The sequence below is a fragment of the Paramacrobiotus metropolitanus genome, unplaced genomic scaffold (genome assembly GCF_019649055.1).
Source record: "Paramacrobiotus metropolitanus isolate TYO unplaced genomic scaffold, Prichtersi_v1.0 Parri_scaffold0000104, whole genome shotgun sequence".
In the NCBI taxonomy this organism is placed as follows: domain Eukaryota; kingdom Metazoa; phylum Tardigrada; class Eutardigrada; order Parachela; family Macrobiotidae; genus Paramacrobiotus; species Paramacrobiotus metropolitanus.
Genome location: NW_026570324.1, coordinates 439,869 through 455,014, shown reverse-complemented (window position 1 = coordinate 455,014; position 15,146 = coordinate 439,869). Strand labels below are relative to the sequence as shown.

Here is a 15,146-nt window from a genome sequence, read left to right as displayed (position 1 = left end):
TTTTAGAAGTTAAATTAACGAGACAAGCTTTTGAAACGGTGTTTTTAAAGGCCACCCGGGACGGTGAAGGTAATCTTGCCGGCAAAGGCAAAGGTAAAAGTAAAGGTAAAGCGGAAAAAGGCAAAGTGGAAAGGCAAAGGGCGGGCAAAGGTAAAGTAGGCCGACCCGAAATAATCCGGTGCATTCCCACCATACACTTTTGTACGGGTAAATATGGTATCCTCTACATGCACCCTTCTCTCCACGTTATGGACCGCTTCTGCGACACCTCCCCCATATCGCGCGTTGTTATATACAAAATGAACGCATCGCTCAGATATGCGTGTAATTTTGCGAAGGATGTTGGAATCGCCGAATATCGCTAAATGCACGTGTGGCTCCTTTTTGTACTGGTCGCCAAAGCTTTCGGTAAGCAAGTAATGAAGCCTTTCATCGATTCATCATCATCTGACTTGCGATATCCAAAGAGGCAAGCCCACCTAGCTGAATTCAATGCATTTATAACGAAATTCAGCTTGGCTGCTGTCCGTCTTATCTTCGTTCACGGGATGAAGGAATTTATCGACATTGGTAAAGGGTCTTCTAACTAGCAGTAACAGTCCGTAGTTCCGATTGCTGTCTTCGTTTTCATCGCCGTCGGAACCGCTTGCTTGATATAGCACAGTGGCATTACAACTCTTCTTCGCTCGTGTCCAACTCAATCTGGGTCATTTTGATTTCCGCTATCCCGATAACGTGAATCGCTTCCTTTCATGTATTCACTTTCGCACAGATTACCAAAGTGAAATTTGAGGAAACCTCCATATCGTCCCATGTTTAACACTGTAAATCGTCGAAGGTGGCTAACTGGCTTGTGTGCCATAATGTGTAATTTTCCCGCGGGAGGCAAAATTCAGTTTGCCTTCACGAGATAGAAGCGTTCAGCTCCGTAATTTAAAGACGATGACGGTGAAATGATAATCATTATTGACATATGTTCGATTGTCGTGCCTTGTAATATTACTGTATATCAACAGGTTTGCGAACTGGAGTTGTGGCTGCTATGTCATGCGACATATTGCGCAGTACCGGCAGAAAATCGAGGTGACGTGACATCTTCGTCGTCGTACAGTCATATTAACATGAGTGAGAATGATCGTTAACGCGAAAGTGCTAAAAATTTCTGTACTGTCGACAACAGCAGTATAAGGAATTTCTCGTTCTTGAAAGCTCTTCAAAAGACATCGTCATGCTGGCATTTTCGCGAAAAATCGTGTCTAATACTGCAAAATTGTTATTTTGCAAATCGCGCGGGATTTATTGGGAACGTGAAAGCGCTTCTACCCAGCATTCTGCCTAAATACCTTCACGGTGTTTTCAAAAATTGTAGTCCGGTATAGAGCGAACTACTAATTTTGCTGGTGCTGTTGAGGACAGCAAAATAACACAACAAAAACGTGGTTTCAGGCAATGGCCGCAATATCATGTACTTTATTCATTAATGTTACGACTACTACACCTTGTACGGTCTGTACACTTATCGTCACTGTAAAGAAGATCACAGCGGAAATGTCCATAATCAGATATATTACTTACATAAAGGTGCGAATAAACTGGCGTGTTATCGGAACGAAACAGAAAAATGTACAACTATTCGGCATGGTGTACATAGCTGCGCGTTGCGGTTAACCAACATAACACCAGATACTCTGTATTCCAGACATTAATTATTTAAACAAGCCACACTACAAACGTTGCGTACGGGTTCTGCAAGTCGGGTATGGTATACTGCAAGTTGCGTATACGGATTGTGCATAAAAAGTCCAGCTGCTTGAAACAGCAGGTGTTTCTCCGCATCACATATGTTTTATGCATGTCAAACATATAAAAAAACTGACAATGCACAGTCAACCCCTTCAGTAGCCGCTCTTCCTTTTTTCTTAACGTCGTAGCGCGGTGCCGACTTGCGCACGGCGCGATTCAGCTAGCAGTAAGATCGATACAGACAACGCTTGACTGACGTCGAACACGGGATCAATCATAGGTACAGTTTGTTACAGTTGACTGTACAGATACTTAACAACCAGGCGGTCACGAAACCCATCAACTTTCCATAGATACAGGTATCTGCACTAAGAGTACAGCATCTGCGGCAATATGTAACACACCGGTTTTATCGCCCTACCGCCAGTATCCTGGGAATTGTCGGCTGATTAGTTGTGGTAGCTGTGCAATGCACAAACAACAGTTCAATGAGTTACAGAGTATTTTTAAAACCCTACCCTAGAGATTGCCATCTAATCAAACATCAGTGACCGAAAATTGCGTCGCTTCAGTGGTAGCACGACTCTATCTTTTTTGCAATCGCTGTATTTTTTTACGAAGCGCACACTTGCAATTGTCGTTCGTTGACTAGACACCGCCAACGTCCATCGCAAGGGCTGGAAATAATGACAGTATGCTCCTTTTTGCTGACAGCGCTGCTGTTTATCTGGGCGTTTCCGTATTACGACGGACGCCGGGTGGTCTTCCTGTCGATGCACGCGTGGACATCGCTCCCCTACAGTATCGACTACGTTGGCGCCCCCATCGCCATGGCCATCGAGGAGGTCAACGCGCGGCCCAACCAGACGGACAGTTTCTCCGTGATCGGCTGGAACAAGCCCGCGCTGCGCACTTGCGCCGATGTGCAGGTGGAGGTGGTGCCGTACGCTACCGACGTGTATCTGCGCGGCAGCTGGCGACGTTCCCCCGATGACGTCTTCGTTATCTTGTCGCCGTGTAATTACCGTTACAGCTGCTTTTGAAGTGGTGCTTTTTTATTACCGACGTGTGTTGCAGCGTGCAGTGAAGCGGTGGTTTACCTGGCAGATCTCGCACGAGGTGTGTATATAAAATTTCAATTTTTTTTACACCTTTTTTTGTTCGCATGCTTCGATTTTTTTAACCATTTATGCGCTTTTTTCTTATGATTTTACAGAAGATACACTCCTTGTCCGTAATTCATACAGTTAATTTTCAAAAGCTTCTGGTTTTTCTAAATTTTCTTGCTCAGAAAACGTCTCTTAAAATTTTACTAAACAAAAGTTGCTATTCGTTTTTATTGTGCTTTTATTTTCTTTTAATGATGGATCTTTTCAACAGCTTACGAATTTATTTGGCAGTTTTAAAATTATTTTTCCTGCATTCAAACGTGATTGTAACGCCCTGCAGATCAATGCGAGCATAGTATATTTATATGACGCTCTTCTCCTATTCTTTTTTCGAAGTACTTCATGAAAAGCGTTTTACCTACTCCTAGAAAAACCAAAGTACGATAATATATAAATATTATTTAATTGAGTATCACTTGCATAACCTTTTTGCTTCCGATTGTGTCGATGATAAATTCTGTGAATGATGCGGTTTCTTTAGAGTGGAATGTACCTGTGATGACCTCGTAAGTGGCGGTATAATTGGTCGCAATTCCCCGTGCGTGTCTGTCGCATTATGCCGCTTAATTTTCTGGATAGTGGCGGCTCGGATACCGTGCTGGACGACAAGCGGCGCTTCCCCAGTTTGTTGCGGCTGAGTCCATATTATCAGCAGATGCTGGCGGAGGTGATCATGGCGCTGCTGCGCTACTACGCCTGGACGAACACTGCCTTCTTCTGCGACGAGGGCGCGACGGAACTGAACGCTTTCGGCGTCAGCTGCAAGGTGCTGCCGGTCTACTTCAAGAAGACGCCCGGCATCGCGCCTGTGTACCTCAAATACAACTTTCGGAATAACCCGGATCACCGACGTTTCTTGACGGAAGCAGCGCGTTCGGCGCGCGGTACGTTTGATGCTAAAAATTAATTATAAGAGAACGGAAAGTTGTTCAGTTAACGGTAGCATTATTGCAGAAAACATTTTTAAAAAAGCGACGGCATAATTTTTAAAACAAATAATTTTATGTAAGTTCAGACTAGATTCCGGTTAAGCAATGCAGTACTGCTATTTGCGTGTGCGAGTAATGGGGCTGTTTTCAAGAGTGTCCTACTTTTTCCGCTAACGAAATCATCCGTCCATTAATTTACTGGAAGTGTTACGCGTCGCTCCACTAATCGTTGCTGCTAAAGGTTTCGCGCGCAGTTTGCCAGTGCCCTTGATTTTCGACGTGAACGGATAATTAATAAGCGCTCACATACAGTAGATGGAAACCGCGAAATGCTTGGATAAACAAATAAAAAAGCTGGAGCCGGATGTTATGCAACATTCAGCAGAGAAGCGCATTATTCTCTTGGCATAATAGCTATAATCTCCCATTCAGCACTGAATGAGCTATCCCAAGTTGAACAAATTATGCAGCCGGCACGCGAAAGCGCCGTTTGCCCAGCAAACAGCCTTATTAATGCGTCATGCGACATAAATATTAGCTAAGCGCATACACCATCGATTTTTGCTTACCTGTCATGTGCTCTTTGGCTTTGGTAACCTTTGCTCTGCACGTGAAAAAATTATTTAAATTAGGATATTAGTGGTTCAACGACTGCGAGTTCACAGAGCCTCTGTCGTAGCATTGCATTATTGCATCCCATGAGTAAGGAACACTAATCCATATACTTCGACATTTTTTGCAATCATCGCATTTTCACAATAAAGAATCGCGTACCGGACCAGAACTGCGGTATTCTCCGTACACGTGCACTGTGCACATGACAGGAACTTGACAAAAACTGATTGCGTGATAAATAGTTCTTACAGACAAGCTTGTACACGAGTCTAATAAGAATTTATCAAGCTTTCTAATGTGGAACTGCGCAGAACAAATGCCGTCTCTCTGATGTCCGGTACGCTGATCCATACTGTAAAAATGTCCATAATGCGAAAACCGTCGAAGTGCTGCATCGTATGATAAGGAGCACTAATTATGCTGCTTTTCTCTTGCAGTCTTCGTTATCAGCACGCACGCCTCCCGCCTGCGCCAGCTTCTGGTAAGTCTGATCACCGCCAGATATCTTGCGCATCTTCTGTTCAAAACAAGATTTCTGACTAGCTCGTGGCCGACAAACTGGGCATGCCTAATGGGGAATTCGTAAGTACCGTCAATTTATGTGGCATCTCTCCCGTCCCGTTCAGTTCCTGTTTCCAACAGGCGTTCATCGCGCTAGCTCCGTTTGTGTCGCCGTTCGTCGGGAAAACGTCGTGGAAGTACGGAAACGCCGATGATGCCGTGAGTGACCGTTAATCCTCTAGCGATCTGATGTTGCGGCTAAAGAGAATTCGTTATGTGCCGGCATGAGAATAGGCAGCCCACCGCATCTACCGCTACCTCCTGCTCATCTCCTCCATTCCCAACCGACAGACAGCCGCTCTCGCGCTGTACCAACGCATCAAAGAGCGCAGTTGGACTGATTACGGATTGCGCTATGAACCAGACGAAGAGGTCACTAGACGATCCCTTTCTTATGCAGCGTCGACATAGTTCAGACTTCAGACAGTCCAAAATTTGCAGGTGACGCTGTTTGCCAGCGGATACTACCTGGCGGTGCAGGTCACAGCTCAGGTAACGCTTTATCTAATTTGCCTTATTACGATACAACATTCAACTACAGTGGCCCGGCTTCGTTAGTGAGCCGGGGACATCCGTCTGAGTTCGAACTCGAAGCCGATCCCGTTAATTGAACTTTGGCTAATGGGAGAAGTGCGCAAACATTTCACAAAACGCACGTTGCTTCTTTCTCGCCTGCGTTTTTCCTGTTTCTGTGAGATAAAGCAAACAGTCACTTTCATAGTACTGTTAGTACTGTGAGTCTCCATGTCTCGTCCACTCCTGAAACCAAGCGTACCACTATCGGGCTAAAAACAAATTAATATACTGTGTAGTGAATAGTTTTTACGTAGTCTTGGTATTACAATTCCCAGGAGCTGATTCATGGGAAAATGATCCGCTTGTCGCGTTGCAGGTGCTGGCGACGCTCTACCCTGATACAAGCCGTGATGGATCGCCCGCGCCGGTTAGCGGAATCGATATGGCGTACTACACGTACAACCGCAGTTTCACCACGCAGATGGGTGTCATGCACGTGAACGGGAACGGAGATTTGGATACGGATTACGGTGTGAAGGCGTTGCTGGATGACAGCGAAGATTTCCAAGTATGGTTTCTAGTATAAATTTCGATTCTGCCGAATGCAAACTCCCAGTGAAATACGATGAACGCAGGTGGCATTTCGCTGGATTCCGGAGACCGGCGGCTTGATTAGCGTCAACGGCACCGCTTGGCCGGTGAATGCTACGGCGCCGGCGAATCGGCCGCGGTGCGGATTCAAGGGAGAAGATCCGCGCTGTCGGAACGGTAGCACTTATTTAGCGTCCGTATACCGTTTATTATTCACTGCAGCTTTTTTCTCTAGAGCCGAATATCTTGACATTAGCGGGAATAGGCGTCGCGGCCAGCATCGGATGCATATCCGCTATTCTCATGGCAGGATGCGCTTGGATTCGGTTTGTACAGGTTTCAGATTAGATTGTGTGTAGATTACCGAAGAAACATACCATTTTAAGGTATCAGCGGTCCAACAGCGTCGACTGGCGGGTGTCGCCCGCCGAAGTGCAGGTACTTTCGTCTCGAACGCCAAAGACACTCTCTGTGCTCACCAAATCTCATGTGAGTTATCGGAAACCTTAGATCGGTGCATACATACAAATCGACAGCCAATAAATGTCAATTAAGAGTGATTCTTTGTATAAGTATGTAGACGAAATCAAAATAACAGCAACATTTTATTTGATTTTGGCGTAGACGATGAACCGTGCGTCGATGCCGGTTGACCGGCCCAGTCATCATGGATGCGTGGGAATTTACCGCGGCCATTTTGTATGGTGCCGCGAGATGGACACGCTGACCAAAGTCAGCGGCAAATTACCACGGCACTTTGTCCGCGACACCAACATGGTACGTCCTACTGATGATGCAACCTCTAGCAACGGAACGAATAGTGTGACTTTCTTAGCGCCGGAGAGTGAAGCATTCCAACCTGGCAGAGTTCCTCGGGACTGTATTAGACGGCGACCGTTTGCTATTGCTAACCGAGTACTTTACCAAAGGATCTCTCTATGACGTCGTTGAACTGAGGCCTGCATGGTTGGACGGGCAGTTGAAGAATATCTTCCTTACCGACATTGTCAACGTAGGCACTTGTTATCAAAACGCTCCCTTGCATTAACGGCCAGACTGAGGCGTGTATGTTATGTTTAGGGTCTTTCGGTGATCCACGCTACAGCGGACTTAAGGGTCCACGGCGCGTTAAAAAGCCGAAATTGTATGGTAACCAATCGGTTGTCCATCAAGCTGACCGATTTCGGCTTCCCCGCTGAACAGCTCTGCCGCATCCGGGAGACGCTGGCAATGGGATACTGTCACGACTTGCTGTGGACGGCGCCGGAGGTCCTCCGTTCTCCGCGGATAGCGACGGCTGAAGCGGACATATATTCAATAGGGATTGTTTTTCACGAAGTTTTATTCATGACCCGGCCTTTCGCTTCCGACCTGTCGGACGCAGAAATCATCCTGTCCGTGAAGAATCCCTCAGAGGTACCTTATCGCCCCGCGGTAGAGACCTCCACGGTTTCCGCGGAAATGGTACAGTTAATGGAGAAGTGCTGGGCGGAGGACAGCCGCCATCGGCCAAAAATTGGGTCGATCAAACAGTCCTTGGCTGCGATTAGTGGGCTGAAAGTCGGAGAAAACTTCATGGAACTGGTGGTGCGGAAACTACGGGACTACGCGGAGACGCTGGAAGAGCAGGTGGCGGATCGGACGGAGGAACTGCTGGCTGAGAAGAAAAAGTCGGAGGATCTCTTGCGTAACATGCTGCCGGGGTAGGACAGAGCACGTAGTTTAGTGGCATGAAAGGCAGTAAAAAGGTTCGGTTTCAGAAGTATCGTGGAAGCATTGGTGCGAGGTAGGAGCGTGGAGGCGGAAGTATTCTCCAACTGCTCGGTGGCTTTCAGCGGCGTCGTGGATTTCGGCCAGTTGATCGCTGGAATGACGCCGTATAATTGCGTGGCACTGCTCAACGAGTTCTTCTCGGTCTTCGACCAACTGATTGGCGCGTACGACGTGTACAAGGTGGAGACCACTGGAGACAGCTACATGGTCAGTGCAGCTGTTGGCCTTTAGTGATATCACTTGTTCAGGCGCCCTAACAGGCTCCCTAACGGTTATAAATGCCGGTCAGAACTTGAACAACTTTATTAAGTACTCCGATTAAAGTGTGCGAGAACAAGCGGTTGTCCAAAGTGAAGTATCTGAGTTAAATTTCAAGCTTGACAAACGTGTCCTAGTATAAAACAGGCAGAAACGGGAACAATTATCCAAGAACCCATTTCTGTCAACGCCTTGGTTTATTTGACGATGCAGCGCGAAACATTTTGGCCCTGCTTTTTCGTCGGTTACCGTCGGTAATCATTTTTCAGCTCGCCAGTGGCGTGCCGGAGCGAAATGGCAACCAGCACGCAGAGCAGTTGGGTCTCCTGTGTTGCAGCGCCCTGATGCTGACCGAGCATCGACGTTTCGCCGGTCGTCAGCTGCAACTGCAGATGGGACTGCATTCTGGTACAACATCTCACTGCCTAACGTTGTGCTGCTTCTGACGGATATTTGCAACAGGTGCCGTGGCTGCCGGACTGGTTGGGCTGCGCATGATGCGCTACTGCCTGTAAGTGTGCGCTGCACAGGATGAATCTTACCATGAATAAAATCCGTGGCTGCTCGTTGACGGACTGCGTTGCAGGTTCGGCGACACGGTTAACATGGCATCGCGGATGGCCAGCACATCTCTGCGTGAGTACTGTAGCGACGGTCACTAGTTTGATCACTGCCTGGTCAGGCCGATGTCGATCCCCCTGCAAATGCTGCCGTGTCCCACGATCAGTGTGTGTGCAAATGACCGGGGTCAAACTTGTGACCGTTGCTATCGCATATTCTCTCTCTGTCTTCGGTTGGTAATTGTCTTTGTTTAGCTCAACGCTTGCAGACCAGCGGACCGTCCAAGGTCCTTCTGGACACAAGCAAAGCCCTGCATTGCTCTCCACGCGGCCGGGTTGAAATCAAGGTTCGGGCTACTTAATTAACTGGTCTGCAGAGCGTCTGCCTACAAAGAAAAAGGGCTAATGTAATTTTTGACAGGGAAAAGGCCTGATGGATACCTTCTGGCTTCGTCGAAGTGATGGCTCATGATATCCTGTGCTTCCTGCGTTTGCTGCTCACCTCAAACACTACCGGCTTTGCCAGTGCCAATCCGTCAAGCGCTCCCGGCAGTGGACAGGCCAGCGTCATCAGATTTCCAGCCCACGGCGCCAGCATTCAGATAAACAAGCGCGAATTAAGGGCTTGTCGAGTCGCTGTCGGCTGAAAAGGCACGGACGTTGGCGCACATGGACACCGACCGAACGGCGCACCTTCCCGCAACATCGCGCTTGGACACTCCAACAGCTGGCGCCGATTTAAAAACAGTCCACGGCCGAGGGAGAACCAATGTCGCAGGAGCTGCGCACCGCAGTGATTTTATATGGGATCGATCACCTTTTCTATTGTGTCACTGACTACAAAATGTTATTTTGCCTGAGCGAATACGGGTCTTTTCAGCTGGGTCGCATATTTCCAAGAAGTTTGCACTAGCATTTTGCACTAGCATTCCAAACTGGGTTGCCTTTGAAGTCGGAAAAAAATTAGACTAATTTCATTTCGACAAAGTGTTGTGAATTTGCCGTAGAAATGGTAAATATATGCGCGTGCTTTGTGATATTGCGAAACGCTGAAATCTTGTGAAACGGCATCGACTATTCGTACTCAACAAATCTGCGGACAAGAGGGTGCCATATTAAAATCGTATCAATCGTTTCAAAAGTCAATGGACAAACGGTCAGAATACAGAAAGTTGTTAAAACTAAAGAAGTAATGAGCGAAAACAAGCCAAAGGAAAGTAAAACAAGTGGAAAAGCACCAGCGACAGATCGAAGGTGGGGTTGAGGCAAACTTGCGCGGCACGCTGCTGTTTGTTTGTGGATTAATCCCCACACGCACTGGGGAATGGCGCAACATTCGAGAGAGCAGGAACCACTAGTACGGCAGACGCTGCATCAGTTGCATGAGGCAGTGCAGAGCAACGGGCGACAGCTTCTCCAGCTTGACACCCTGCAGACCGTCCACACACCACTTCTTCCCGCGGTAATGCAGTGATGGACGGGGATCCGCCGTCTGTGTCGCGCACAACGTCTACGAGAAGAACATCAACATTATACTCGTAAGATAGCTTTACAAGACCATAAATTTAAGAAAATAGAACTTTAGAAGAGCAATATGTATATCCACCAACAGTATGAGCTACTCGTACAAGCGCTGGCAAACAAAATAACTGATGCATTAAAACCAGTCAATGCTTTAATCTGTCTTCTGCTTAGTATCCCATGCAGCTGTATCATACAGCTGCATGGGAAGAAAAGCAGTAAAAGTAAAAGCAGCTGTTTAAGAAAAGCAGTAAAAGTACACATGCATCTCTCCAATCAGAAAAAATCAGTTTTTTTTTCAATCATTTTTATTAGTGTAAATCAGCGCAGGCATTTTGTTATATATACTGGCTGTTGTCGAAATAAATTCACATTAAAAAAGCAGTTTCTTAAAAATGTTTCTAATAAATCAGGTTTATGTAAAACCGGCTCTAGTAAACAAGGTTCCCGTACAGCGTTTTCATAAGCTTTTCGAAAGCTTTCCTAAAAAGTTATGTTCCTGTAAAGTTTTTCTAGAAAATTAGGTTTCTGCAAAGCGTTTCTGTAAAGTTTTTTTACCAAATTGAAATTAAGTCTCCCAAAGCGCTTCGTTGCTAGTGGAACATTTTCCGCTTCCACCGTAGCATTAGTAATCGGGTTAAGGCTTACCTTGCAGATCATTGCCACGTATTTTCTCGCCTGTCTCGTTAACTCGACATGTCCTCGAAACGTCCTCAACCAACGAGACAGCCGGCTCAATTCCGTGGCACTGGGCGCTAATACCTCCTCTTCCATGGCACCCCACAGCGCGCCACACAAATCCTCAGTATCATGGCTGTATCGGTCCACATAAACTCTCGTACGAAGCCTCAAAGGACCCCGTCTGTAGTAGCGGGTGGTCACCCTGCATTCCAGCGTGAGCAGGCATCGTATCAGATGGACAGTATCAAAGGAAAGCTGGCGACATCTCAGAGCGAGATCTTCCCCAATCTGGCCGGCGACACCCGCAACGGATCGATGCCGTGGACATTCGGATTGCGGCTGGTCGTTATACGCACTGCCTGGCAAAGAGCAATGTTGCCCGCACAACGTCACAGCTTTCAACCTGATGCTGGGATTGCGCTGGGCAATGAGGCTAAGGATGTCGAAGATTTCCACTACGTCTGTTTCGCTGCTGCGCTGAAGTCGGTCAGCAACAGTAATGCGCTGTGTGGAGGATGAGACACAATTGAAAAGAGCGGCGATCATCCGATACTTGTGAGCACGTGACAAGCAGGGATCTGACCGCACGCACGCCGCGGTGTTGAGGACGACACTGCTCCGCACGACAGCGGATTCCAGAATGGCGTTCCATGTGGGGCATACCAGGCGCAGCCGGGTCTGCGTTACTGTGTCCAAACACGAGAAGACCTCCGTCCACAATTCGATCGACAACACACCGGCTTCATACTAGAACCATGATTTCGCCAGTCCTGTGACGGAAGCAACTAACTCCCTGTGATAAGTGTCGAGGGCTTCCTGCAAAATCGTATCACTGCATTAAATTATTTGCATGTTACAATGACTAGAATATAGCACGATTCGCTGAATTTTAATGACATTGAGTGTATCATTGCGTGTTTCAGCACGCACAAACGTTTAATTTGTGGCCTTCGCAGCCATCGGATCGGAAACAATTCTTACAATTTCTCTTGCTATATAAGTAGCGTCCGGTTCCGCGACATCATCGGATCGACGTTGAATGTACACCGCGCAGCCGTCCACAATGTCCACGCCCCCGGCTCTGGCCGAATGCCATTCAGAATACAGACCCACGCCCGAGCAGTTCATTACAGGTTTCCGTCGCTTCAGCACTGCTGTCAGCACTTCCACCGGACAATCTTCCATCAAGGGTATAGTGCGCTTGACAAAGGTCCATTTCGCGACGTATTCATCCTGCTTATCGCGATCATGCCGGCCCTCTGCATACATCCAGCGAATTCGCGTCACGGGAACCACATCGACATACTCCTGCCGCGGTGTCCCGCGGTCGACGACGGCCAGACAAAACACGGCGCGATCCATAGCGCGGCCCCCGTTGAGTGCTTTCGCGGGGAACCAGGTCAACGCACCCGATGCGCTCTCCCGCAGCAGGACTTGGGCGGGTCGTTCCCGAGGAGAGTACGGCGGGATCCAATCGTATTCGTTCAGATACTTTTGGTCATCATGCAGGTAGACCCGGTCGAAAGGGACAAATTCACGGTGACGATCCGGGCAGAGGAAGTCGATGAACAGCCCCTCGTCCGCCACATCTACCACAAGGCCGTAACGCAGGAGACCGTCGTTGCCCAGCACGTCCACACAGTTCCACGGATGATTGCCTGAGGCCATTTTCGACAGCTGCACGTAACAACTAGTGATGCTTACTGCGGGCGATTTGTTAACGCCGTGCACCCACCTGCTTTAATCGCAAAGTAAAAATAAGAAACTGAACAATTTATCGGGCTAGATGCATTAGATTCGCGAACAGCTTACAGTGTAGATCGTAGCGAAACTGATTGTGAGTCAAAACCACCAAAAAGTGACACTAGACTAATTTTAATCGTACTCGTATTATCGTATGTAAATTTGCAAAGCAGCCGCTTGTTTCACGTTTAAGCCTGCAGCTAGCATCTGCCAGACTGAACAGCTGTAAATGCATGGGCCTGCCTGCATGTCTGAACATGTTTTAGCGTTGCGACAGCCGCACGTGGAGATGTAAGTACAAAATTTTGCTGAACATTTTATTCGGCAATGGCCAATTCAGATAACAATGCTTGCGGAGGTAAAACCGTAAAAGCTACCTAAAATGATTCAAAATTTAAACAGTAAAAACAGACTGACACTGCTGGCCCTCCTTGGGGGCAAACAACCATCCACGCACCCCAATGTTAGGAGGCCAGTTTTCCGGAGCAAACATTTTGTCTGAGTCTCATGAGCAAAAGAACCAACACTCGCAAACAAGCTGTTCTTACGACCCTTTTTAGCAGAATAAATAGACACAAATCTTACTGAGATCCCATTCGATTCAATAACACTTTTGAGATCTTTGCCGTAATCTTCAAGTGACAAGGGTTTGGTCTGATCCAGAGGGGGAAGATTTTTGTCCTACTCCGGCTTTTAAAGCACAGGCCCAGTGGGCTGAAAGATAGTAAGCATAAAATTATACGCTCTTGTCGTGAATTGTTGTAGTCCGAGAAAATGGAGCAGCTGTTTTGGGTACACTGAATGCACGTCATAAGGTCGCGAATTACACTATTAATTTTGAATTCTTTTTTATATTTAAATTTTTTATCGTTTGGATAAGTGTGAGATATGCCTCGACCTTGTACAAAGGACGCGCGCTTGTCCCTAGCGACGCTGTCCGTATTGTTGCTGACAAACAGTGTCAGCAAAATCAGTTGCTGTTTTGTCGAGTTACGATTCACAATAAAGCGGTAAGTACTATTCCCACATATACCACAATTGGCGTGAAGTCCGAACTTATCAAGGGTAGACCACTGGATATTACTAGTTTCATTACTATTGCCTTTTCTACCGGCATACGTTTTGCTATTCTCTGTACAATGTCTAAAGTTAACCAGGATGATGTGATTTTGTTGAAATTTGATCCTGAAGAGGATGAATGGCAGAACTGGAAGGAAAGGTTCGAAAACTTCATAGAATGGACAGAAATGCCGAAAGACAAACAACGAGGTCTCCTGTTGAATTCGTTGGGAGTGAAGGCGTTCCAGAAGCTGGTTTCACTGTGCCGGCCGAAACGACCTCGAGAATTCGACCTTGACGAATTACTGGTAAAGCTGGATACTGCTTACACGACAGTAACCTTCAGAGCAGCTGAATGGGCCGATTTTTATTCCATGGTGCCAGGTGACCTTACGCTGGAGGAATTTGCCGAAAGGTTACGGGATAAAACCACGACCTGCAAATTTCCTGCTGAAGTCGTAGAGGACAACCTGAGTGCGGCATTCATCCGTAGCATAAACAACCAATCAACGCGGTTGTACCTACTAACCCACGAACACAAGACGTTCAGTGAGACACTGGACGCCGCAAAGCGGTGCGAGAAAGGCCTTGAAGATTCCAGAAAGAGTACGAAAGATTCCGGAAATGAATTAGTTGCAAAGATTTCCAAGATGAAGTCCAAAAGAAGCAATGGAAAGATTCAGACCAAGGTTCAGTCCAAAGGAAAGTTGTCTGCGCCAAATGTCAGCGCCAGTTCCACTGAAGATTCAGAAGATGATAAGCCTCCGAAGCCGAGAGAGAAAGGATCGTGCGACAGCTGCGGCGGGAAGAATCATGTCCGCGAGCGATGCTGGTACAGAAACGCCATCTGCAATAAATGTGGCAGAAAGGGCCACATTGAACGTGCATGCAGATCCGGCCAAGATACAGAAAGGGAAAATAAGTATATTTACACCGACGACCACGAGCCATACGATGTTTTATGAATTCCTGTTAAATTTCGTTAAAGACGTTCGAAAATTTTTTTTTTTCGTTATTTTTTTTTAAAGAAAGGATGATGTGAGATATGCCTCGACCTTGTACAAAGGACGCGCGCTTGTCCCTAGCGACACTGTCCGTATTGTTGCTGACAAACAGTGTCAGCAAAATCAGTTGCTGTTTTGTCGAGTTACGATTCACAATAAAGCGGTACTATTCCCACATATACCACAATAAGTGAGTTTCAGCGCAGGCGTTGAGCTCGTACGTTTTGTCAAACAAGATATAACTGTTGTGAAGGAAGGACATCTGTATTTTTTTTAACTAATCTATTTAATAATTTATCTTCATAATAGCTACACTTATGCGCTGTTTAAGAAAGGCCGTGGATCTGCTCCCGCCTGTCTTTTCCCAAATCAGACGTCCAAAGAAACTGACCAACTTCCTTAATTTATTATACCCATTTCGCT

General features: G+C 46.9%; 2 protein-coding genes across 2 annotated transcripts; both read left to right on the top strand.

The window, feature by feature from the left end:
* Positions 1–2,028: 2,028 nt before the first annotated feature.
* Positions 2,029–9,771, top strand: LOC129597420 (atrial natriuretic peptide receptor 1-like). The gene is made up of 23 exons (XM_055494948.1): positions 2,029–2,102; positions 2,396–2,760; positions 2,821–2,862; positions 3,394–3,418; positions 3,492–3,796; positions 4,894–4,937; positions 5,000–5,038; positions 5,099–5,176; positions 5,252–5,389; positions 5,459–5,509; positions 5,910–6,101; positions 6,169–6,301; positions 6,360–6,450; positions 6,511–6,613; positions 6,749–6,901; positions 6,960–7,136; positions 7,205–7,827; positions 7,885–8,104; positions 8,425–8,563; positions 8,618–8,666; positions 8,742–8,791; positions 8,971–9,062; positions 9,137–9,771. Exons 2-23 carry the CDS (start codon positions 2,430–2,432, stop codon positions 9,185–9,187), a joined length of 3,126 nt encoding a protein of 1,041 aa, XP_055350923.1. The 5' UTR covers positions 2,029–2,102; positions 2,396–2,429; the 3' UTR covers positions 9,188–9,771.
* A 4,028-nt stretch (positions 9,772–13,799) lies between these two features.
* On the top strand, positions 13,800–14,684 carry LOC129597409 (uncharacterized). Its single transcript, XM_055494930.1, has one exon. It carries the CDS (start codon positions 13,800–13,802, stop codon positions 14,682–14,684), a length of 885 nt encoding a protein of 294 aa, XP_055350905.1.
* Positions 14,685–15,146: the final 462 nt, after the last annotated feature.

What these genes read in the sequence shown, in the direction of transcription:
- LOC129597420 (XM_055494948.1), top strand. Translation starts at nt 2,430, where the DNA reads ATGACAGTATGCTCCTTTTTGCTGACAGCGCTGCTGTTTATCTGGGCG. An exon ending in CCCGCCTGCGCCAGCTTCTG is followed by an intron (nt 4,938 to 4,999) that starts GTAAGTCTGATC and finishes ATTTCTGACTAG; the next exon opens with CTCGTGGCCGACAAACTGGG. An exon ending in GCAGATGGGACTGCATTCTG is followed by an intron (nt 8,564 to 8,617) that starts GTACAACATCTC and finishes TATTTGCAACAG; the next exon opens with GTGCCGTGGCTGCCGGACTG.
- LOC129597409 (XM_055494930.1), top strand. Translation starts at nt 13,800, where the DNA reads ATGTCTAAAGTTAACCAGGATGATGTGATTTTGTTGAAATTTGATCCT.